Below are 25,068 nucleotides of genomic sequence, written 5' to 3'. Positions count from 1 at the left end.
GGTTCCAAGCTTATTGATTTACAAAATAACTGCCATAGTTATCAATTTTGATCTGAAATAAACATTTGTATACTAAATCTCTACTTTGACATTGCCCCATGAAATTTGTTCTCATTTATCGGGTCATGATTCATCAATACTTGTTTTAACTGCACACTGCAACAATTAAACAAGTCCCGGACTTTACAGCAGGACGTGGTGACGACTAAGCGAAACCACTGTGTGACCTTGACCTTGTTCTTCACAGACTAGTAGGTCGAGGTCGACTGAAGTTCAACAATATGGACTTGGAGGGAGTCAAATCTCAGGTTAATTTCCTCATTTTGATTTATTTCCAGGTTATTAAACCAATGCATTATCATACAACAAGTAGAAATGTCTTGCTTAACAATGTGTCAACATATGTCAATGTAGATTTCACTCATCGTTTAACGATAAGTGTTTGACTGATAGCGTGCCATTTCGAGGGTCCAGTCGGACCTTTTTTGAAGTCACAACCGAATGTTTGAGTCATAATAGTGAGTGATAATACTCGACAAATACTCACTCACATCGTGAATTATGAAAGTATAATTACGGACGGGAGAGGGGCTGTTTGTGGGTTCGATATACCATATTAATATCGGAGAAAGGTGTTTTGTATCATCACTCCTCTCTGAAATTTGATAAACAAAATATCGCTCAGCAGGTAACCGTTGTAGACCCTTGAGTTACAGGCAGTCCTCGGCGGATAGGTAAGTTTGAAATTGAGACATACGGCATAAATATCCACCAGTCGTTCAATTCATGACCTCATTTTCCTGTTTATGTATGAATACGCAACACATCATCCTCATGGGATCGATATTATGAAATTACGGAAACACTGTCGCTCCTGAACACGCTCAAGGTACGAAGAGTTATCTCCCATATGTAGTGAGCGCGCGTTTCATGTAAGGCCACATAAAAAAAATACTCTTGTTCTTCATCACTTTTTCAAAAAAGTAAGGGGCGGGCGGATTATAGTGTTACATTATTTCATGGGAAAGATTTCCGTCCGTAACCCCCATTTTATTTTATCATTCTATGCCTAAGAACAAATGTTTTTCATAAAATAAAATAACACTAGCCCTTACCCAAACCTTAACCCTAACCCTAACCCTAAAACCCTAATCCTAACTCTAAAACCTCCAAATAATCCTCAGAAGTAGAATACATTTCAAGCAGGGGTTACAGGCGAAGTTCTTACCATTTTATGTCCAAAAACCGTGATTTCTGTGGAAATTTACACCTTTTTCTCCGATAGAAAATCAATCCTTAGAAGTGTGAAAGATTCATGCACATTTTGAGAGTAAAAGTTGCATTGTCTTTAGTGTAGAAAATATATAAATAATCTTAGGGGTTGGATTTTGGGGACAGTAATGAGAAACAAGAATATTTTATATATGGCCTAATATGCATTTAGAACAAAATATGGTCATACATTTAGGACATGAACCTGGCTGGTTCAGTATGTGTGTGAGTGAGGAGATATACATGTGAAACTGTAGCCTACTATCACAGTCAACTATAAAAACCCGTGAAGATCTGGGTTAGATTTGATCTTTAGTAACCCATGCTTGTCTTAAGAGGCGACTAACAGGATCGGGTGGTCAGACTCACTGACTTAGTCGACACACGTCATCATATCCCAATTACGTAGATCGATGCTCATGCTGTTGATCCCTGGATTGTCTGGTCAAGACTTAATTATTTACAGACCGCCGTCATATAGCTGTAATATTGTTGAGTGCGATGTAAAACTAAACTCACTCATTCGACTATAAAATCAGCACTAGTCTGGACTAGTCAAATATCACATGGCTGTGTGAGAGAGACAAATGTGACACTTAAATCCATTTCAAGTAATGTTGAATAATGTTGGATTTCTTTCTCCACACACAGTTCCTGAAAGACGGTTATGCTGTCATTCCCAATTTCCTTGACGACACTGATGTATCTGCTCTGCGTCATGAATGCAGCAACATCATCAACGACATGGATCCAGCGCAGCACCACACAGTGTTCTCTACCACAGACCAGGTAACCAATCGTCAATAGGTGGAACTGGGGTAGACTCATGGCAGATGTGTCCGAGGTGTAGTTGTCGGTACTTTTATCTGATAATACAGTGACAGCAACAAAGTATTATTGTTTTACCAAATGTCTTGTGATCCATGAAGACATGCGTTAGACTTCAGCAACCCATGCTTGTCATAAGAGGCAACTAACGGGTTAGGTGGTCAGGCTCGCTGGCTTGGTTGATGCATGTCACCATCTGCCAACTGTGTACATTGATGCTCATGCTGTCAATCACTGGATTGTTTGGTTCTGTAGTTTTGAGACCTACATCATAAAGCTGGAAAATTGCTGTGTCGTTACGTATGAGAGGTAAATCACAATGCAGCATGGGTGGTTCTGTAATGTTGAGACCTACATCATAAAGCTGGAAAATTGCTGTGTCGTTACGTATGAGAGGTAAATCACAATGCAGCATGGGTGGTTCTGTTGTGTATTTCATATCACAGAGAACCATGAAGATCCAGGTTAGAACTGATCTTCAGCAACCCATGCTTGTTGTAAGGGGCAAATAATGGGATCGGTGGTCAGGCTCGCTGACTTGCTTGACACATGTCATTGTATCCCAGTTGCATAGATCAATGCTCATGATGTTTATCACTGGATTGTCTGGTCCAGACTCGATTATTTACAGACCCCTGTCATATAGCTGGAATATTGCGGAGTGCAGCGTAAAACTAAACTCACTCACTCTTTGTATGTCAGCACGAGTAATGCAACACTTCCGGCTTCCCTCAAACACCAAGCTGGCATGCTGTGATGTTACAACAAACTATGTATTAAAAACTGTGTTTACCTACCTTTACTCTTTTATGTTATCTTTAAAATCGGATTCATATTTTCAGACAAATGATGACTATTTTATGACAAGTGGTGACAAAATAAGATTTTTCTTTGAGAAGGGAGCTCTTGATGATAAAGGTAAGATGACAGTCCCTGAACCACATTATTATTTTTCCTTATCCTTACTCATGCTCTTTTGCTTGTCTTCTTCTTCTTGCGAACATAGTGGAACACTTGTATCTCCTTATTTGAAGCTCCCTTCAAAATAAAATCACTAATTGGTACTCACCACGAGTTGCTCCCCTTTGTTTCCCCTGGCGGGAAAGGTGTTGCCACCCTCTGGCCATGTGCTTCACTCTCTCCTTCTTCGCCCAGTGAGCAGGATGTGAGAGCGCCTCGTGTCTCCTTACACACCATATCCTTTGATAATCTTTTAGTTTTTACCTCTCATATGTTACTATAGAGGTATAGCTAGTATCCTTTACTTTTTGTATTGATTAATTATCGTATTTCTACTGTTTATTCACGTGTATTCGTGATTGTTCAGCTAGCTTTTACGCTGATGAAAATCTGTACGATTTGTAGATTACGTTTTCTGCCTCCGATCCACATGTAATATGCCCTAGTTGTTCTCGCCCGTGTGCGTTTAATTCACGTTGCAGTTACTGCATTAATTTATCTCATTCTGCATTTAATAAATATCATCTTTGCGTCTTAAGACGTGCTGCAGATAGATCACGCATAAACAAGCGGCAAAACATGGCAGAGAGTCCAGATATTCCATCCAGTCAGCTGCTAGCGATCGACCCTCTCCGTCTGGTGTTCTGCTAGAGACCCTTCGGTAGAGGCGTGGGGACGCAGTCCGTTACTCGAAGAAACGACCGGCCTCCCAGACATCCCGTCATTGCAGACCAAGTCTAAGAGGGCCTCATCGTCGTCTCAACGCAGATTGAGGACACCCAGGGCAGCGCAGACTTCCAAAGGGAAATCTACGAAGACAGCAAGAACTTTCTCAGCCGAGATCGTTCCAGCAGCAGAATTGGGCCTCTACGATGATCAGCCGATAATCATCCCCGACTTACGGCAGAAGAAGCGACCGGTGTCAGCGACTGTGACTTCTGCAGAGATCACCATGCAGCCTGATGCTCTACACCGACGTCAGACGCCATTGATGTGAACCCCATGCGCGAGAAAGACGCCGACGACTTCGTCCTGAGATCATCCCAGAAGACATGATGCGGCAGATTATGAACATCATGGAGGACCACTACAAACTGCGCAAGCAGGGTCCGAACCAGCGAAGGCTCCAACGTGACAGCACCCCAGAGGCACCCCCTCAACGTAGCAGCCAAGACGATGTCACCTTCGCGAAGGAAGTCCCGCACCACCTTGACGAAGGACCTAGATGTACAGCCTTCGCGAAGGCCTTCGCGAAGGCGGGAGAGATCATCACCATCTTCGATTTCATCTCTAGATATGGACTCAGACCATCAGACATCCACGGAGGCCTTGGCGAAGGTCATATCATCGATCCCCGGACCAGGCGCAAATGAAGCTTCGCGAAGGCATTCGCGAAGGACATATGATTCCAGATCCTCATCATCTAGAAGAACATCGAGGGACTGCCGAAGAGCTTCGAAGCTATCAATATTCACCTCACAAGTCTCGAGAAGATCATCCCATAGACGCGATCTCCACTTCGTTCATCACCAGGTCGATCACCCGTCAGATCTCCACATAGGCGGCGCACAAGTCAACTAGATCGCCACAAACCTCATCAGATATACAGACAGCTACACGCAGTCCCGAAGAGCATCTACAATTTGTTAATGATGATGGTTTGAGGATGATGGAGGAATCATATTTTCTGATGCAGAATACGGTATTGGATGGTCAATAACCTAGATCTCACATCACCATCTAAAAGTGGCAATACAGCGCAGGACGATTTGATGAAGGAAGATGATCCAGATGCAATCACTCTACCCCGATCGACCCGATTGCGGCAGTGCCACAGAATCTAGATGCAGCTTTCCAGAAAGCTACGAAAGTTCAGACACCACATCTGCCCAACTTTCAAGCCAAGAAGTTCTCCACGCATAACATGGACTCATTCTACAAAGCGCAGGACATCGATGAGAACTATAAGATCATCAGCGATGTAAGAAACAAGATTTACAAGATGGATGATCGCAAGTTGGCTCATATAGAAACCATGACGAGCGTATGTTCTTTGGGTTAAATAGATCTAGGGCGATCAATGAGACTCTTATTACTAGATTCCGGGATTCCACGACGGAAGATGATAGAATGATTTATTCTGCCTTACTTATGCAAAAGAAAGATCAGCAGTTTTAACGGATCATCTTACATCTGTTTCAGCAGCACTGACCTTAGCTCGTCGTCAAGGCCTCCTACGCCTCCTGTAATTGGGGAGAACTTTACAGCCCCACTTTATACAGCCCCGTGGTGAGACAACATCCATCTTTGACGGAGAAATCGACAAAGTCGCATAAGGAAGTCTCTAAGGATTCCAGGGAAGTCCTTATGATTAGATCGATGGACACACTAGCCAGCGTCATTAAGGTCAGACTTCACAAAGATACTCAGGCAGATCTAAGTTCACGGGCCTACAAAGAGCAAGAGACAGGAAGATAGCCAGCTCTAGAGGTAAAGATTCTTTTAAATTAGCCCATATGGCAACTATAGAGGAGGATCAGGAAGAGGCAGGACACCCAGAGGTTCCCGCATTATAGACAGCTGAAACACAGGTTCGAACGACTGGAGTCTTCCACCCCCAGCCGTTCCAGTACAGCCAGCTCAAGTGGGTGGGCGCCTCCAACTACACTGGGAAAACTGGGGAATATTGCAAGACCCTTACGTCTCCAACATTCTTCAACACGGATTTTCAGTATCCCTCTACAGGCCAAGCCTCCGCTGACAATCAAACCCCAAGTTCGATTTACAAGCGCAACAACTACCAAAGATAAGAGAGGCTGTTTCATCACTCCTATCCAAACAGGCCATAGAAGTAATAGATCAAGCAAGCGTCGAACCAGGTTTCTACTCCCCAGTTTTCCTAGTTCCCAAGAAAAACTCCGCGGAGAAATACAGACTCATCTACAACATGAGCTTTTCAACAAGAACTATCTCATAAAACCACGAAGTTTAGCATGATACATTTACCTCAGTTACGCCAGATGATTCGTCCTATGGACTACATGGGCAGCATAGATCTACAGGATGCCTACCTGCATCCCCATTCATCCCGATTCCAGGAAATACCTACGATTTACTCTAGAGGGCTACATTACCAGTGGAAAGTACTCCCATTCGGAATATCATCAGCCCCTGGCTATTCACGAGGATAACGAAACCGATTATCAAATTTCTACATCGTCAAGGGCTACTCGCAGTGCGTTTTACCTCGACGACGGGATACAAGTAGATCAAGATCCACTCGTCTCAAACTACAGTTAAATTACATCATAAAGCTACTAACACAACTAGGTTGGTTAGTAAACTTACATAAGTGGGACCTAGTACCATCGCAAGACCTGCAGTTCCTAGGTATTCGATTCATCACAAACGCGAAACCGTATTATGGTACCAGAAGACCGTTGGCTCAAGATACAGCAGACCATTCCACCAGCTCTACTCTCCGTTACCACTCTGCGACAATGGCAGAGCCTACTAGGTCTTCTCACATCAGCCCAAGACATGACTGTCACAGGCAGATTACAGTTACGTCCCCTACAGGTCCTCATCAACGCACATCTCAACGATGTACAACCATTCAGTCTACCGAAACATCTCAGACCGCATCTACTATGGTGGACCAAGAAATCGAATGTCTGCGAAGGGATTTGTTTAGCAGAGCAGGAATACAAAACCCATCTGTATGTAGGCAGCGTCACTCCAAGGTTGGGAGCTCATCTCACCAACCACACGATATCAGGATTATGGAATCAGCAAGAATGCAAACTCCATATAAACAGTCTAGAAATGAAAGCTGTAATCAGCGCCATTCTACATTGGAGCACATTTCTACAAAATCGCTACCTAATGATCCATACAGACAATTCCACAGTGGCGTTCACCATAAACAAGCAAGGCTCAGCGAGATCGATGAACCTTTTGAACCTAAGCTTTCAACTGTTCGATTTAATACAAGATCTAAATCTACATGTCAGAGCAGTGCACATTCCGGAGCCAGAAATATACTAGCAGGCGCTCTCTCTTCGGCCTCATCTACCATCACCGACAGAGTGGATGATCAACAGGAAATTTTTGCACAGATAATCAAGCAATTAGGGCGCGCTAATAGACCTATTAGCCACAGCGATTCAACAATCAGCTACCGACATTCGTGTCACCAGTCCCAGACCCCAAGCTTGGGCAGCGGACGCTCTAAGTCTATCATGGGAAGGCCTCAATGCGTGACGCGTTTCCGCCGCCAGCAATAATACCTCAAGTATTACAGAAAATCAGACAAACACAGAGCCTACAACTCACTTTGGTGGCAGCCTACTGGCGGCCAGAGCGTGAAGTTTCCATACTAATTCAAGAAATCGGTCAACCAACACTGGAGCTACCAGCGGCGCAAACCTGTTAATTCATCCTCACACCAAACAAGTGCACGGAAACCCAGCAATGTTCCAACTACGTATGGACTGTATACAAATGTGTTTAAACAAGAGAGGATATTCTCGCCAGGGCGGCAAAAGCAGTCGCGCTTGCGCTTACGTTACTCAACTCGTAACTTTGCATGCGGCGACAAGTGGCACAGTTTGAAAATTATGCAACAAAGAAAGGGTTTACAGCAGAGAGGCTTCACAACCTCAAGTGGCAGACTATTTGTGTTACCCTCGCCAAAACAAACATTTAAAGGTTCAGCGATATCAACATATCTTGCGGCGCTTAGTTCTGTAATCACCATGAGAGCGGGTGTCAAATTGACAAGATCTCCAGAGTTACTGGCCTTACTCACGAGCTTTCCGATTGGAGGACCAAAAGCGGAAGTTCCACGCTTCCAGCTTGGGATCTGAATGTAGTGTTACAACACCTCACGAGTGAGGTCTATGAACCTTGGAATCGACAAACTTTGAATTTCTCTCACAGAAAACACTGTTTCTGCTATCGCTAGCCACAGCAGCAAGAATGTCTGAAATTCACGCTTTGGATTACTAGAGGATACAGTTTGATGACAATCATAACACAGCACACCTCGGATTAAGATGGGATTTCATCGCCAAAAATCAACTGCCAGGTCAACCAGACAGATTATTCCACATCCGGCGCTATCCTCTATTCTCGGATCACAAGATACACAAGACCTATCACTGTGTCCGGTAGGAGCTCAAAGTTTATTCTGACGATCCAAAACAAGGAGAAGATTTCTCAAAGCGTTTATTCATCCCCTTATAGCCTCTGAATCAAACAGAAGTGTCACGGACCACAATATCTATTTGGATAAGGACTGTCATTCTCCATGCCTACAAGGCAGCAGAGCTTTAGACCCACCAACAGCATCAAATCCACATGAGATCAGGGCACTGGCCTCTACCCTCGCCCTACACAGTAACTGTTCCTTGAACCGCGATTATGGAAGGATGCTATTGGAAATCTAACATGGTATTTGCTAATCACTACCTGAGAGACATCACTACAGAAGATGTCTCTGGCATTCACCATTTAGGACCACTGGTCCTCGCTCAGCAACTGACAGTCCCTCAGAGGCGTTAAAATATTATCCTCACAAGATTAATATGTATTTTATACATACTCATCTAGCTTATAACTCACGGAGTTTTAGGGCTATGTATATATGTTCAGCTTAAGTATTCAACCTTAAGCATATACTTTGGTATAGTCAATTTCAGTGCCTCTATCAGAGTCACCTATATATATATATATAATTTATATGTATTGTTCAATATATTCATAATGTAATTCCCCTTTAATGGCTTTATATAACCTATGGTTTCTTTATACAGGAAACATCCTAAATCTAAGCCTTCATGAAGTTCCCGTGAGGGAATATTACAATATATCTATACAAAATCACTAATTATAAATCCAAAGTATTCTGTTACCCACCTCCGTTCCGTAGGATACTACAAGCAAAAGAGCATGAGTCAGGATAAGGAAAATATGTAATTTTTAGAGTAAAATTGATATTTTATACTTATCCTGACTCATGAGGTTAACCCTCCCATCCTCCCACATAACACTTTGGATTTCCCTGTAAGTTCAAGTGTTGGGCTCGCTAAATCAGGAGAGAGTGGAGCACATGGCCAGAGGGTGGCGACACCTTTCCCGCCAGGGGAAACAAAGGGGAGCAACTCGTGGTGAGTACCAATTAGTGATTTTATTTTGAAGGGAGCTTCAAATAAGGAGATACAAGTGTTCCACTATGTTCGCAAGAAGAAGAAGACAAGCAAAAGAGCATGAGTCAGGATAAGTATAAAATATCAATTTTACTCTAAAAATTACATTTCCCTACTGCCTAGCCCTCCCTGTAATGCTAAGGCCTTAATGAAGCAAGACTAGATTTCTGGGGCTCCTTTTCAATTTAATTGGGTTTATTTATTACCATCAAAATTACAGACTAAGTGTTAGTCTAAAGGTACGAGTGCATCAATAGTTGTTCAGTTCTATGTTTTTCGTAGTACATACAAGTATACTTACAGAGGTGGAAATAACCCATTGCCCGACGTCCGAGTCCAGTGCTTTTATTTTTCCTTATCCTGACTCATGCTCTTTTGCTTGTCTTCTTCTTCTTGCGAACATAGTGGAAACACTTGTATCTCCTTAATTGAAGCTCCCTTCAATGTAAAATCACTAATCAGTACTCACCACGAAGTTCCCCATGATCCCTGGCGGGAAAGGTGTAAGCCACCCTATCGCAGGCTTCACTCTCTCCTTCTTCGACCAGTGAGCAGGATGTGAGAGCGCCTGTGTCTCCTTACACAACATATCCTTTGATTTTTTTTACCTCCTATAGTGTACTATAGAGGTATAGCTAGTATCCTTCAGCAATTTGTATTGATTATTTATCGTATTTCTACTGTTTATTCACGTGTATTCGTGATTGTTCAGCTAGTATTACGTCGATGAAAATCTGTACTATTTGTAGATTACGTCTTTTTTATGTAATATGCCCTAGTTGTTCTACGCCGTGTGCGTTTGATTCACGTTGCAGTTATTGCATTAATTTATCTAATTCTGCATTTAATAAATACTATCTTTAGCGTCTTAAGGCGTGCTGCAGATAGGTCGCACGAAACAAAGGGCTAAATATGGCTGATACTCCAGATACTCCATCTAGTCAGCTGCTGGCGGTCGACCCCCTACCGTCTGGTGTTCTGCTAGAGACCCCATCGGAAGAGGGACGTGGGATGCAGTCCGTCACCTCTAAGAAGCGGCCGGCCTCCCCAGACATCCCGTCATCGCAGATAAAGTCCAAGAGGGCCTCGACGTCTTCTCAACGCAGACTTCGTACCCCCAGGGCAGCGTCGACATCCAAAGGGAAGTCTACGAAGACAGCGAGAACTTTCTCAGCCGAGATCGTTCCAGCCGAAGAAAGGGGCCTCTACGATGACCAACTGATTATCATCCCCGACATACGGCACAAGAAGCGGCCGGTGTCAGCGACAGTGACTTCAGCAGAGATCTTCATGCAGCCTGATGCCTCTACACCGATGTCAGGCGTTATTGCTGTGGACCCCATCATTAACACCGCAGAGAAGCGCAGACAACATAAATTCGCCAGACCATCCCTGATGACCTGATGCAGCAAATTATGGCGATGATGGAAGATCGATATAGACTGCAGAAGCAACGACCGAGCCTTCGCGAAGGCTCCAACGTAGACAGCACCCCAGAGGCACCCCCTGTCAACGTAGCAGCCAAGATGATGTCACCTTCGCGAAGGAAGGCACGGACCACCTCCACGAAGGACCTAGATGTACAGCCTTCGCGAAGGCGGGATAGATCTTCACCCTCGTCATCTTCATCCCTAGATGTGGACTCGGACCATCAGACATCACGAAAGCCTTCGCGAAGGTCTTATCGTAAATCCCCCGGACCGGACGCAGAGGAAGCTTCGCGAAGGCCAGCGGAATCCAGATCTTCATCATCTAGAAGGACATCGAGGGACTACACAAGAGCTTCGCGAAGCTATCAACGTTCTCCTCACAGGTCACCGAGAAGATCAACCCATAGACGTAGATCACCTAGACGATCTCCTCTTCGTTCATCACCGGCGAGATCACCTTACAGATCACCATACACAGAGCTGCACAAGCATTGCGGACGTAGAGACAGAAACGCATGTCCAGAACAGCACCAACCTCTCATCAATGATGATGGTATAGAGGATGATGGAGGAGTTATTTTCTCCGATCGACATGAGAATCACGGTATTGGATGGTCAATAACCTAGATCTCTCATCACCATCTAAAATGGCAATGTGGAGCAGACATATCTGATGAAAGAAGACGATGCAGATGCTATCACACTACCACCGATAGACCCGATTGCAGCAGTTCCACAGAATCTAGATGCAGCATTCCACAAAGCCACGAAAGTTCAGACACCACATCTACCAAACTTTCATGCCAAGAAGTTTTCCACGCATAACATGGACCCCTTCGTCAAAGCTCAGGACATAGATGAGAACTATAAGTTGATCAACGATGTCAAGTACAAGAATTACAAGATTGATGATCTTAGTTAGTCCAGATAGAAACCATGACGAGACGTATGTTTTTTGGTTTAAATAGATCTAGAGCGATCAATGAGACTCTTATCACCAGATTTCGCGTGATACGACTTCTGAGGATGATAGAATGATTTATTCTGCCTTACTTATGCAAAGAAAGACCAGCAGTTTCTAACAGATCATCATACATCTATTTCAGCAGCACTGACCTTAGCTGGAAATTAGTCAAGGCCTCCTCGCTTCCTGTAACTGGGGTGAGAACTTTACAGCCCCACTGTATACAGCCCCGTGATCGAGTCAACATCCATCTTTAATGGAGAAATAGACAAAGTTTCCAAGGAAGTCACTAAGGATTCCAGAGAAGTCCTGATGATTAAATCGATGGACACACTAGCCAGCGTCATCCGACAGACTCTCAAAGATACTCAGGAAGATCTAAATTCACAGGCCTACAGAGAGCACGAGACAGGAAGATAGCCAGCTCTAGAGGAAAAGATTCTTTTAAAATTAGAGCCATTGGCAACTATAGAGGAGGTTCAGGAAGAGACAGGACACCCAGAGGTTCCCGCAACTATAAGCGGCTGAAAGACAGGTTCGGAACGACTGGAGTCTTCCACCCCCAGCCGTTCCAGTACAACCATCTCAAGTGGGTGGACGCCTCCAACTTTACTGGGAAAACTGGGGAATATTACAAGACCCTTATGTCTCCAACATTCTTCGTCACGGATTTTGTATCCAACTAAAGGCCAAGCCTCCGCTGACAGTCAACCCTCACAAGTTCGACGTACAGGCACAACAACTACCGAAGCTAAGAGAGGCTGTTACATCGCTCTTAATAAAGCAGGCCATAGAAATACTAGACCAGGACAACATAGAACCAGGTTTCTACTCCCCAGTTTTCCTAGTTCCCAAGAAAAACTCCAAGGAGAAATACAGACTCATCTACAACATGAGCTTTTTCAACAAGAACTATCTACGCAAACCACCGAAGTTCCGCATGATACATTTACCTCAGTTTGCGACGGTTGATTAAGCCCCATGGACTACATGGACAGTATCGATCTACAGGGCCGGCTTACCTGCACATCCCGATACACGCGTAAAGCCAGGAAATACCTACGGTTTACTTTAGGCGGGCAACATTACCAGTGGAAAGTGCTCCCATTGAATATCATCAGCCCCTGGCTTTTCACGAGGATAGCGAAACCGATTATCACCTATCTTCATCATCAAGGGCTCGCGGTCGCGTTTTACCTCGACGACGGGATACAAGTAGATCAAGATCCACAGCATCTCAAACTACAGTTAAATTACATCATAAAGCTACTAACACAGCTAGGATGGTTAGTAAACTTACTCAAGTCGGACCTAGTACCGTCCACAAGACCTACAGTTCCTAGGCATTCGATTTATCACAAATCTCAACCGTATCTTAAGTACCAGAAGACCGTTGGATCAAGATCCAACAGACCATTCCACCAGCTTCTACGTGCTCCGTTACCGCCGACAATGGCAGAGCCTCCTAGGTCTCCTCATCAGCCCAAGACATGACAGTCAGAGGCAGGTTACAGTTCACGTCCTTTACAGGTCTTCATCAATGCACATCTCGACGATTTACAGCCATTCAGTCTACCGAAACATCTCAGACCTCATCTACTATGGTGGACAAAGGAATCGAATGTCTGTGAAGGGATTTGTTTAGCAGAGCAGGAATTCCAAACCCATCTATATGTGGACGCGTCACTTCAAGGTTGGGGAGCTCATCTGCGCCAACCAACCAAGCGACATCAGAATATGGAATCAACAAGAAAGCAAACTCCACATAAACAACTTAGAGATGAAAGCTGTAATCAATGCCATTCTACATTGGAGCACATTTCTACAAAATGCGCGACCTGATGATTCATACAGACAATTCCACAGTGGCGTTCTGCATAAACAAGCAAGGCTCAAGCGAGATCATTGAACCTTTTGAACCTAAGCTTTCAACTATTCGATCTAACCCACGATCTAAATCTACAGATCAGAGCAGTTCACATTCCGGAGCAAAGAATGTACTAGCAGGCGCGGCTATCTCGGCCTCATCTACCATCACCGACAGAGTGGATGCTCAATACGAGAATATTTGCTCAGATAATCAAGCCTTCGTTAGCAGCCGCTAATAGATCTATTCGCCACAAGATTCAACAATCAGTTACCGACATTATCGTGTCACCAATCCCAGATCCACAAGCTTGGGAAGCGGACTCTAAGTATATCTTGGGAAGGCCTCAGCGGCGTGCAGCGTTTCCGCCGCCAACAATAATACCTCAAGTATTACAGAAAATCAAACAAACACAGAGTCCACAACTCACTTTGGTCGCCCTACTGGCCAGCCAGAATATGGTTTCCCAGTCTAATTCAAGAAATCGGTCAACCAGTATTAGAGAGCTACCCAAGCTCAAACCTGTTAATACATCCACACACAAATCAAGTGCATCGAGGAAAACCAGAAGTTTACCAACTTCCGCGTATGGACTGTATACAAATGTGTTTAAACAAGAGAGGATATTCTGCCAGAGCTGCAAAGCGGTCAACGCGCTACGACACCTCAACTTCGTGGCAATGCGGCGACAAGTGGCACAGTTTGAAAATTATGCAGCTAATAAAGGATTTACAGCGAGATGCTTCACATCCTCAAGTGGCAGACTATTTGTGTTAGCTGCGGCAAAACAAACATTTAAGAGGTTGACGATATCAACATATCTTGCCAGCTCTGTGATTACTATGAAGCGGTGTCAAGCTGACAAAATCTCCAGAGTTACTGGTGGCCTTTCACGTGCTTTCGATTGGAGGACCAAAGCGGAAGTTCCACGCCCAGCTTGGGATCTGAATATAGTGTTACAACACCTCACAAGTGAGGCTTATGAACCCTTGGAATGCGACAAACTTTGAATTTCTCTCACAGAAAACACTATTTCTGCTATCTCTAGCCAATACGGCAGCAAGAATATCTGAAATTCCACGCTCTGGATTACGAAAGGATACAGTTTGATGACAATCAAAAACATAAGCACCTCGATTAAGATGGGATTTCATCGGCTAAAATCAACTACCAGGTCAACCAGACAGGTTATTCCATGTACCAGCTATCCTCCATTCGATCATCACAAGATACACAAGACTTGTCACTGTGTCCAGTCAGAGCTCTCAAAGTTTACCTACCTGACCATCCAAAACAAGGCTGAAGATTTCTCAAAGATTATTCATCCCCTTATAAGCCACGAATCAAACAGAAGTCTCGCTGCAATACTACCATATCTATTTGGATAAGGACTGTCATACTACAAAGCATACAAGGCAGCAGGTTGGACCCACCAACAGCATCAAATCCGCATGAGATTAGGGCACTGGCTTCCACCCTAAGCCCTGCACGTAACTGTTCATTGAACACTATTATGGAAGGATGCTTTTTGGAAATCGAACATGGTGTTTATGTAATCACTACCCGGTACTTGAGAGATATCACCAGAGAAGATGTCTCTGGCATTCACCATTTCGGCCCTTTTGGTCCTCGCCAACAGCTGACAGTCCCTCAGAGAAGTTAAAATATTACAATCACAAAGTTAATATTGTGTATTATATAACATAATTTAGTTAGCTTATAACTCTGAGGAGTTCTAGAGCTATGTATATATATTCAGCTTAGGTCTTTTCACCCCTAAGTATATATGGACATTATATTTAGTTGTACAGCTTATTCCATCAGAGTCACTTATGTATATATAATTTATGTAATGGTTTTTTTTCAATATATATCAATGTAATACACATTTATGGCATTATAAAACCTATGGTTATATACAGGAAATATCCTAAGTCTATGCCTTCATGAAGTTCCCATACCAGTTATTACAGTTATATACAAAATCACTAATTATAAATCCAAAGTATTCTGTTACTCCTCCTCCGTTCATTGAAGATTCAAACGTAAAAGAGCATGAGTCAGGATAAGGAAAATATGTGTTTTAGAGTAAAATTGATATTTTATACTTATCCTGACTCATGAGGTCAGCTCTCCCATCTCCTCCCCACATAACACTTTGGATTTCCTGTAAATTCCAAGTGTTGGGCTCTCTAAAATCAGGAGAGAGTGAAGCACGCAGGTAGGAGGGTGGCTTACACCTTCCCCCTAAAAGGGATCAAGGGAGCAACTGGTGGTGAGTACTGATTAGTGATTTTACATTGAAGGGAGCTTCAATTAAGGAGATACAAGTGTTTCCACTATGTTCGCAAGAAGAAGAAGACAAGCAAAAGAGCATGAGTCAGGATAAGTATAAAATATCAATTTTACTCTAAAAATTACATTTCTGTCCGGCAAGCAAATTGTATATCACGCTGTACCGGTGTCCAGTTGACTTTCCAGTGATAATAATGCTGCTTATTTAAAAAATCAATAAGAAAACGGCCATTATAGTGGAAAAATGATCAGGGCAAGTGATTTTACATGTGCCACTGTACCGTAGTACACTAGCAATTTTAAAGTTATTTCCACCCCTGACTTAGTTGATACTGATTTTGGGAATATATAAACACCTGGTATCCTGGTAGAAGCATGATGAACACTAGCAACATTCTAGGCCATATCTTGCCACAACATTCTGTCAGACCCCTGAAACAGGAACATTCTGTCATAGCAAGTAATGTGTTCATTCTTAGGGAATACATCATGTACATTAACATTCTGTCAAAGCAAGTAATGTGTTCATTCTTAGGGAATACATCATGTACATTAACATTCTGTCATAGCAAGTAATGTGTTCATTCTTAGGGAATACATCATGTACATTAACATTCTGTCATAGCAAGTAATGTGTCCATTCTTAGGGAATACATCATGTACATTAACATTCTGTCATAGCAAGTAATGTGTTCATTCTTAGGGAATACATCATGTACATTAACATTCTGTCATAGCAAGTAATGTGTCCATTCTTAGGGAATACATCATGTACATTAACATTTGGTGGAGATCAAGTTTAGGTTAATAGCACAACTGTGTATTTCCAGGGGATCTAAACTTAAGTTTATGTTTTCATAGTTTTCTGTGTCAATTTTTTAATTTTTTAAATGGTATACTTATTCATATGTCAGTTAGAAGCTTGTTAATTCCTATAAGCTCTGGCTAATTCCATGAATGGTAAACTAACTTTATTATGTGTTTTCGGATGTCCTACACAATCGAACAGTAGTGTTGAATCATATGTAATGAACTGTATTGCATCATACCTACGTTGAAAATGCTGACATTTTATAAGTTAGTGACTTGTTTCACAGTTGTTCAAGTGATTAGCAAGATATAATAATGGTTGTTCTTCATTGTCCAAAAGACCATCTTACTAAGATTTTATGAAAATAAGGTGCCTGCTGGTATTTTTTTAAGCTTTTGATGCAAACCTAGTCATGTATTTATTGTGGCAGCACATGACTTTGTTTCTCTGTCTGATGTTGATTGTCTGTAGGTCTAATACTGGATGTCTTTATGACCCAATCTTCATGACCTGTTATATCATAATAGATAAATAATACTTCCTCTGGCATGACTAATGTCGGTTATTTGTCCTCAGGGGTGTTACAGGTTGACAAGCAGCTCTCAGTCAACAAAATAGGCCATGGTATGTATACATCTCATCAGGTTTGGTTAATCCATGAGTTGAGTGAGAGGTGATATAGGCTTGGATTGCCCAAGTTACAAGCAGCCCATGAATAAAGATCTGATATTATTTATTGTCAGAGTAATTTAAAACACCACATTTCATTCCGTTACAATGTACAATATTATCGATGACACACTTTTTGTATCAGAATCATTAATAATGTTTCCCATTAACAATATTTCCGAATTATCCTTCTTTCTAGCAAGTGAAAGATGATCACAGCATCAATCACTGGATTATCTGGCCCAAACTTGATTATTTACAGATCTCTGTGACAGAGTGAGAATATTCCCGAGTGTTACATTAAACAACAACAAACTAATGGTGTCTATGTTGTGAAACATGCTAAGTCTGGAACATGGCTAGAAGCCCTCGTACTGAAGTTGTGGGGTAGCCCAGTGGTTAAAGTATTGCTCTCTACACCGGAGACCAGGGTTCAATTCCTGAAGTGTGTACAATGTGTGAGGTATCCTTGCCATTCTATTGCTGGAGTTTTGCTAAAAGTGGCATAAAGAGCATTCTCATTCACTAATTTTGAAGAAAAATAAAATGAAATTTTAAGAAAAAAGGCATGTTTACGTTTCTTTCAGCTCTTCATATTCTGAACCCGGTCTTCAGACGAAAGTTTAAGAACCACCTATTTCTTTCATATTGCTATAGTTAATCTGTCATGGCAAAAGAGTTAGGGGCCAATGACAGAATTTTGTTGTCTCTATTTGTTTTAGTTATACATGTATACCTGGCCACTCTTGCTGTGAGTGAAATTGGACTATAGGTAAATCTGTCATCAATGACCAGAAAAATTCAAATCACAATACATAAAGACAGAAGCAAAATGTCACAAAAACGTAGTGTTATTTAAAAGTAACTTACTGTGATTGGAAATCAGACATGTGATATGCAAAGAATTTTGTATTTTATTAACAGTGCCTATAGTTTTGAAGAATAGTCAGTAACTGTACAGATGAGGCGTTTTGTTTGCAGGATGTGTTGCGAGCTGTTGGAATGGTGGAGCCCACGCTGTGTCAGAGCATGTACATATTCAAGGTAGGGGCACCTTGCAGGGTAGCTACACGTAATGTACAGTTCCTTCTTGGAAACTTGTTTTATTGTGATGTCAATGTTTATGAATTATATTACCTATTATGGTGTGAATGTTTTTGAAGATCAGTGAACTGAACAGTGATAGTTGTTTTAAGAAAAGCTGTTATCTATGTTTAAGTTCTAAAATGTCGCGAAACTGGTATGTTACAACAGAGTTCCATTGTGCAAGAGGTGAGGAAAGGTGAAAGGAGATTTAACGTCACATTCAAGATTGTCTTTCTTGAATAGTAAGGTGTTCTGTGTCTGTATCTGTGCCTCTATGTTTTAATATTGATACTACACTCAGACACTGTAGGGGCAGTGGGGCAGCCTAGTGGTTAAAGCGTTCGCCTGTCATGCCAAAGACCCGGGTTTGATTCCCCACATGGGCACAATGTATGAAGCCCATTTCTGGTGTCCCCCGCTGTGATATTGCTGGAATATTGCTGAAAGTGACGTAAAACCCAACTCACTCACTGACACTGTGTACTGACTCAAAGCCAACTAGTTCTAGTTTGATCACCTTGATCCGGTGCAGAAGGCTTGACCATTATTTTGTCTTTTGGTTTGGTACAGCCAGTTGTGATCTCTATCAGCTCGACCACATAGGCTGTCTAAATGTGCTGGAAGATGCCAAAAGTATACCCCACACAGCTGCTGTTTCTTTGACTATATAACAAAAAACTAATTTGGTACTGTATCATAGAGCCATGTTTTGTGTCATTATCCATGACAGTATGTTTCATCACATTTCAGCAACCAGGCATCGGAGGTGAAGGTAATGATTCCAGTTATTTGTCTCCCCACATAACTAGGGTGACTGAGGTGATTAAAACAGTAGATTGCTAATCTGTTACCATATATTACCGTAGATAAGCTGAAATTTGAGGACCAAAAAGGGAGTCCATAGAAGGGGGTCCACTTATCTATGGGTTACACTTTCATCAAACATTTTTCCTGGTGGTAAGAAACCAACCTTGTATCGCTTCGTGTGAACGATAGGAGAAAATGAAGACATCAAATTTGCAATTAAACGTTGTGTGTATTTGTCAGTTGTGCACATGTATCCCCACGATCTACCGGTGATAATATCCAATAATATATTACGGCACCTCATCTTGAAATATAGTTTATACAAGCCATATTTTATGACAAGAGTGTAACGTCTGAGGAAGAGAAAGTCATTGAAGTATAAGTTTGTTTAAGGCGGCACTGAGAGAAATACCAGCTATTTGACAGTGGTCTGCAAATAATCAAATCTGGACCAGACAATCCAGTGATAAACATCATGAGCATTATCCTACACAATAGTCATACAGTGACATGCAATAACCCAAGTAACCGAGTCAGACTGCTTGATCCACTTCACTAGGGAATCAAATATTTTACCTGAATCCCCAGTTGTCATGGAAACATCAGATACTTATCATATTTAAGAGTACACGAGTAACCCCGTAAGGATGGGAAAGCCACATTAACCTAGTGGCTGCACAAGTTGTATGATCCCCAGGGAGTTGAGAATAAAAATATGATGTGCCGTTGAGATTGGCATCCAATGATCGAGGGAAAAAACAAAGTGCTTTGAGCATGCATGTAGACGGAATGGACTATGGCGCTATATAAATACCTATGTAATATAAGAATACACATAGAGGTTGCTACCAGACATTACCAGTTGTAAGATTAGCATGTGTTATTGAGATAAATGAGAAATTGAAACAAGAAGTGTAACATTTGAAACCTCACTTTAACATTTATGGTTAGGACAGCTGGTTAAAACATTGGCTTATCATGTCAAGGTCCTGGGTTTGATTCCCTACATGGGTAAATCTTATCATGTCAAGGTCCTGGGTTTGATTCCCTACATGGGTAAATCTTATCATGTCAAGGTCCTGGGTTTGATTCCTACATGGGTAAATCTTATCATGTCAAGGTCCTGGGTTTGATTCCCTACATGGGTAAATCTTATCATGTCAAGGTCCTGGGTTTGATTCCCTACATGGGTAAATCTTATCATGTCAAGGTCCTGGGTTTGATTCCCTACATGGGTAAATCTTATCATGTCAAGGTCCTGGGTTTGATTCCCTACATGGGTAAATCTTATCATGTCAAGGTCCTGGGTTTGATTCCCTACATGGGTAAATCTCTTGTTTGAGGTTGAATACTGGTATATATAATGAATGTTTCTACACGTGATGAATCTCTCACTCCATCATTACCATAACCTGAAGTTTGTAATTATTAAAATGTCTATAATTTATATCCAGGGGTGTTAACCAGACGTATCACACCTGTAAATGTGACAAGCTGAACTATTTATGTGATAACTCCCCCTACAGTGGTTCCGCACCAGGACTCCACGTTCCTGCACACGACTCCCTTGAAGCTGATGGGGTTCTGGATCGCCCTGGAAGACACCACGGTGGACAATGGCTGTCTGTGGTTCATCCCAGGATCTCACAAAGGTCACAATATCTTCCATTCAATTGCTGTAAAGTGTTCGAAATGCTAATGGGGGGTGGTGGGGTAGCCTACGGTTAAGGCGTTCGCTCGTCACTCTGAAGACCAGGGTTCAACTTTTCATTTTGGAAACAGAAACAACCAGTGTCTTGTACGTGAAATGTAGAGCTGACCTGCTTCAATGGCAGAGAGATTAGTCATGTCATGGTAGACCAATGATGTAACAAGTGTCTTCAAAGCATTGTGAGTGAGTGAGTTTAGTTTTACACCACACTCAGCAATATTACAGCTATATGGATGCAGTCTGTAAATAATCGCATCTGGACCAGAAAATCCAGTGATCAACAGCATGAGCATTGATCTATGCAATTGAGGTACAATGACATGTGTCAACCAAGTCAGTGAGCCTGACCACCTGATCCCGTTAGTTGCCTCTTACAAGCATGGGTTACTGAAGATCAATTCTAACCTGGATCTTCACTGGTTCTTAACTGGTTCAAAGCATTGTAATGCAAATTGTTCTGATGTATCCATGGAGAGTGTTCTGTTTTCAAGACAATATGCAACATAGCTTGTTAAAAAAAAGTTATATGTTTTATGTTTTATGAGGAGAGAACAGTGTTATTTAATAGGATGTGAAAAGTGAAAAACGGGTGCACAGTATTTATCATAACAGAATGGTGATGTGATACACTTGATATTCAAAGATGGATGCTCCTGTCTAGATCCAGAAGGGATACACTAACACCTTCCTCCATCACGCTCCAATCATTCACACACAGTTTTAGTTTCTTTGATGGCATTTTAGAAGTTGAGTTGATGAAGAATGATGACAATGTTTTATGGATATACAGCTTCTTTTATTCACCCTCCACAGAATAAAAGAAGTTGTATATCCATAAAAAAAATGGTCATCATTCTTCACAGTTTTAGTGTAACAGGCTATTATGTGTAGCTATTATGTACATGAAAATATGAACACATCACAACACCATGCAACTGTTATATGTAAAATCAGCATGTATACAACTCAAGATAAGTTAAGGACAGGCCGTTTGTTTTGTATTGCTATAATTCAAATGCCTTACAGCTGAAATCACTTTGTGGTCTGGTACAGAGGTTGGAATAGAACCCCCTCTATCGTTAGGTCAGAGGATCAGGTGGTTACCGATGGTGACAAGGCTGATGGATGTTTTTGTGCCATAACATTTTTTATTTATTTTGTGTTGGGTATTTTTCAGAATAAAAGACATGTACCATGTGTACAAATTGTACATAATATTGATAGTGTTTTGCTGTCACCAGATGGCGTTGCTGGGAACCGGCGTATGATCATCAACCCAGAGCGAGGTCCAGGAAAACCAGGCACCGTGTTTACAGGGGAAGTCGTCACACTTGATGACAAGAAATTTGTTCCTGTTGAAGTTAAAAAAGGTCAGATTGTAGTGAATAATATGGAGGTGATATTTGGGCTCTGTGACTATGTTGGTTGTTTGGCAGGGTCACCAAACAGTGCGATCAGTTACTCAGAATGTTCACCAAACAGATGTACTCAGAATGTTGATTGTTTGGCAGGGTCACCAAACAGTGCGATCAGTTACTCCTCCCCAAACAGTCGCGATCAGTTACTCAGAATGTTGGTTGTTTGGCAGGGTCCCCAAACAAGACAAACTTGATGTTGCCTTCTCTGACAAATATTATAGAAACTGTACCATGATATCAGCACTCACAACCCTGGACCTTTTCAAATCATGTTATCAGCACACAGATCATGTTATCACAGATTTTATCACTAATGTCCTGGCTTCTGTGGAGGAGCTCTGTTTTACTGAGTTTAACGTTAATGACTCAAATAAATGCAAACACATCATTTCGTCTAGATAAATATTGGATGCTGATTATACATGCTGCTGATTAAACTCACATTAGAATGTATCTGTGACATGCATCAAGCCAATATTTCCTTGATGTCAACTCGTTCATCTGTTTGACCTTGACCTACAGGTTCACTGGTTTTGATCCATGGCGAGGTGGTTCACAAGAGCGAGCAGAACCTGTCACCACGATCCCGGCATGTATACACGTTCCATGTGTACGACCAGCACAACACCGAGTACAGCACACAGAACTGGTGAGTGAGCACACGGCAGACAACTTCGGGCAGCAGCCACCCTCTCACAAACCTACATGCTCATCAATCAATCACTTTCATCCCATCTGCAAAGATCCAGGGTAAAATTGGTCTTCAGCAACCCATGCTTGTCGTAAGAGATGACTAATCCGGTGTACTTATAGACACGTCATCGTATCCCAATTGCATAGATCGATCCTCATGCTATTGATCAATGGACTGTCTGGTCCAGACTCGATTGTTTACAGATCACCTCCATATAGCTAATAACAAACAAACAAAACTGACTCACACATTCACAATTTTTCAATGTCTCAATACCCCCTACCTTCCTCACTCAGTCACGTGTTGTTGCAGGTTACAGGCAACAGACGCCAAAACATTCTCGCCAGTCTACACGACCACACAATAGCAGGGGAGATAACTCACTGTCCATGATGTCATTTCAAGATGACAAAACATCAAGCATCTAGTCTTGCATGATTACTGCAGTAATAGAACTGATTTGTGAATTATATACAAAACATGTGCCACTTACGGATAAGAATCAATTAACTGTACCCGTGATTAGGTCCCACAGACTGACAGTGTCGATGTACTGCCAGTTTGTGATTCTCCGGTGATTGTACTGTGATAATAATTGGGTTATCATGTGTAGTTTGTCTCACCGGCTATGACTGTAGAACGCCAAATTTTAAACTCATTTTTCTCAGGGTAAGAAATGACATTGTATCATTTCCCATGAAAGAACAAGTACGATGATCGTTGAAAACTTGAAGAAAAACTTGAATCACTTCCAACACCTCTTGTACGTGGCCCATACAGAAAAAAATTGTGAATGTTTTCAAACAGTCGCGCTGTGATGTCACTGCAAGGGGAGATGATCTCGAGTCTACATAGCGAAAACTGTAACTTAGTTTCAAATTTCAGTTCCATTTCTGTATGTCTCAGTGGTAAGCACAGATTAAGGGCAATCATAATCCAGAGGCAATGTTTACGACATATTTAAAGCAGTCTGTAGAAAGGGGTTGGCTTACCTATGGGTAACACTTTCATCAAACTCACTATTCTTGGGGTAAGAAACAATGGATCATTTCGTGTGAAAGAACAAGAGAAAATTACTTTAGTCGGTGAAAACATGAAATTTGCTATTAAACATCAGCTCCAATTTGTTTTTGTTGGGTATTGTATTATATGCATGTATTCAGATTGTCTCATGTATTTGTCTCATAAATGGTTTCTGAAAATGAAAGAATTTGTAAGCTCAAGTAAGTTATTGAATTATCTATTTACTACTATAAGACACGATTTTTTTAATGCTGATGACATTTATAATTGTCATTAGTATTTCATGTTAGTATTTCATGTAGAGAATCTCACCCAAGTGTCTGGACATCAAATATATCAACAAGTCAATTAAGTATTCAAGCAGAGATGTTTTGCCTCGGACTTTTCTATTTTCATCAACAATCATTCCTGTGGCGAGGATATTTCAATGAAAGAAGCTTGTTCACTCATTAAGAAAGCATGCTCAATAGATAATTATATTGCATGAGTATTGGGAAATAAAAGTTTTAACATTTTCAAGAGTGTTCAGTTTTGTGTGTTTTGTTCATGTTATATGCGTGTCTTTCACATTTTATACGCGTGTGTTTCACATTTCAATCATACATCATAGCTTCACTCAAAAATGTCTGGATTGGTGTATCAAAATGGAACACACATATCACTGATATGAATATGTTTCATTATGTAAGTGGGAATGATTCTGATTGTCTAGCATTCTGGTGACAGTCAAAGCCTCCTTGTACGATGTGATCACTCACTGTCCAAAATCACTTTTTTTCTCTACGTAAATGCCCTGTATTAAATACAGGGGAGATGGTATCAGTGTTTGTTGAATGCTGCACTAAACAGTATTTTATCTCTAGTTGATCTTCATGACAACAGCCAGATAACCCAGTGATGGTGTACAATAACTGGTACTCGAAGTCTGTCACCCAGTCCACTGCGCTGCCTCTCATCACCGGCATAGGCTGTTAATTTGAGAGAGGAAGTGAGTATGGTTTTACGCCACTTTTAGCAATATTCC

At 41.8% G+C, this 25,068-nt stretch overlaps 1 protein-coding gene across 1 annotated transcript; it reads left to right on the top strand.

Annotated features, from left to right (window-relative positions):
- Positions 1-226: 226 nt before the first annotated feature.
- On the top strand, positions 227-24,560 carry LOC124257642 (phytanoyl-CoA dioxygenase domain-containing protein 1-like). Its single transcript, XM_046691750.1, has 11 exons — positions 227-308; positions 1,924-2,061; positions 2,943-3,018; positions 17,213-17,260; positions 17,893-17,926; positions 18,247-18,349; positions 19,142-19,163; positions 20,725-20,850; positions 22,151-22,279; positions 22,850-22,976; positions 23,334-24,560. The coding sequence occupies exons 1-11, from the start codon at positions 282-284 to the stop codon at positions 23,386-23,388; spliced, it is 885 nt and encodes a 294-aa protein (XP_046547706.1). The 5' UTR covers positions 227-281; the 3' UTR covers positions 23,389-24,560.
- Positions 24,561-25,068: the final 508 nt, after the last annotated feature.

Source organism: Haliotis rubra, unplaced genomic scaffold (assembly GCF_003918875.1).
Source record: "Haliotis rubra isolate DU_JTF1 unplaced genomic scaffold, ASM391887v1 Scf67, whole genome shotgun sequence".
Classification (NCBI taxonomy): Eukaryota; Metazoa; Mollusca; class Gastropoda; order Lepetellida; family Haliotidae; genus Haliotis; species Haliotis rubra.
The sequence above is the reverse complement of the archived record's forward strand: the minus strand, read 5'-3'. Positions and strand labels throughout refer to the sequence as shown.

Coding starts and splice junctions, on each gene's coding strand:
- LOC124257642 (XM_046691750.1), top strand. CDS start 282: ATGGACTTGGAGGGAGTCAAATCTCAG. Junction 2,062..2,942: donor TGTTCTCTACCACAGACCAG/GTAACCAATCGT, acceptor TCATATTTTCAG/ACAAATGATGACTATTTTAT. Junction 3,019..17,212: donor GGGAGCTCTTGATGATAAAG/GTAAGATGACAG, acceptor ATTTGTCCTCAG/GGGTGTTACAGGTTGACAAG.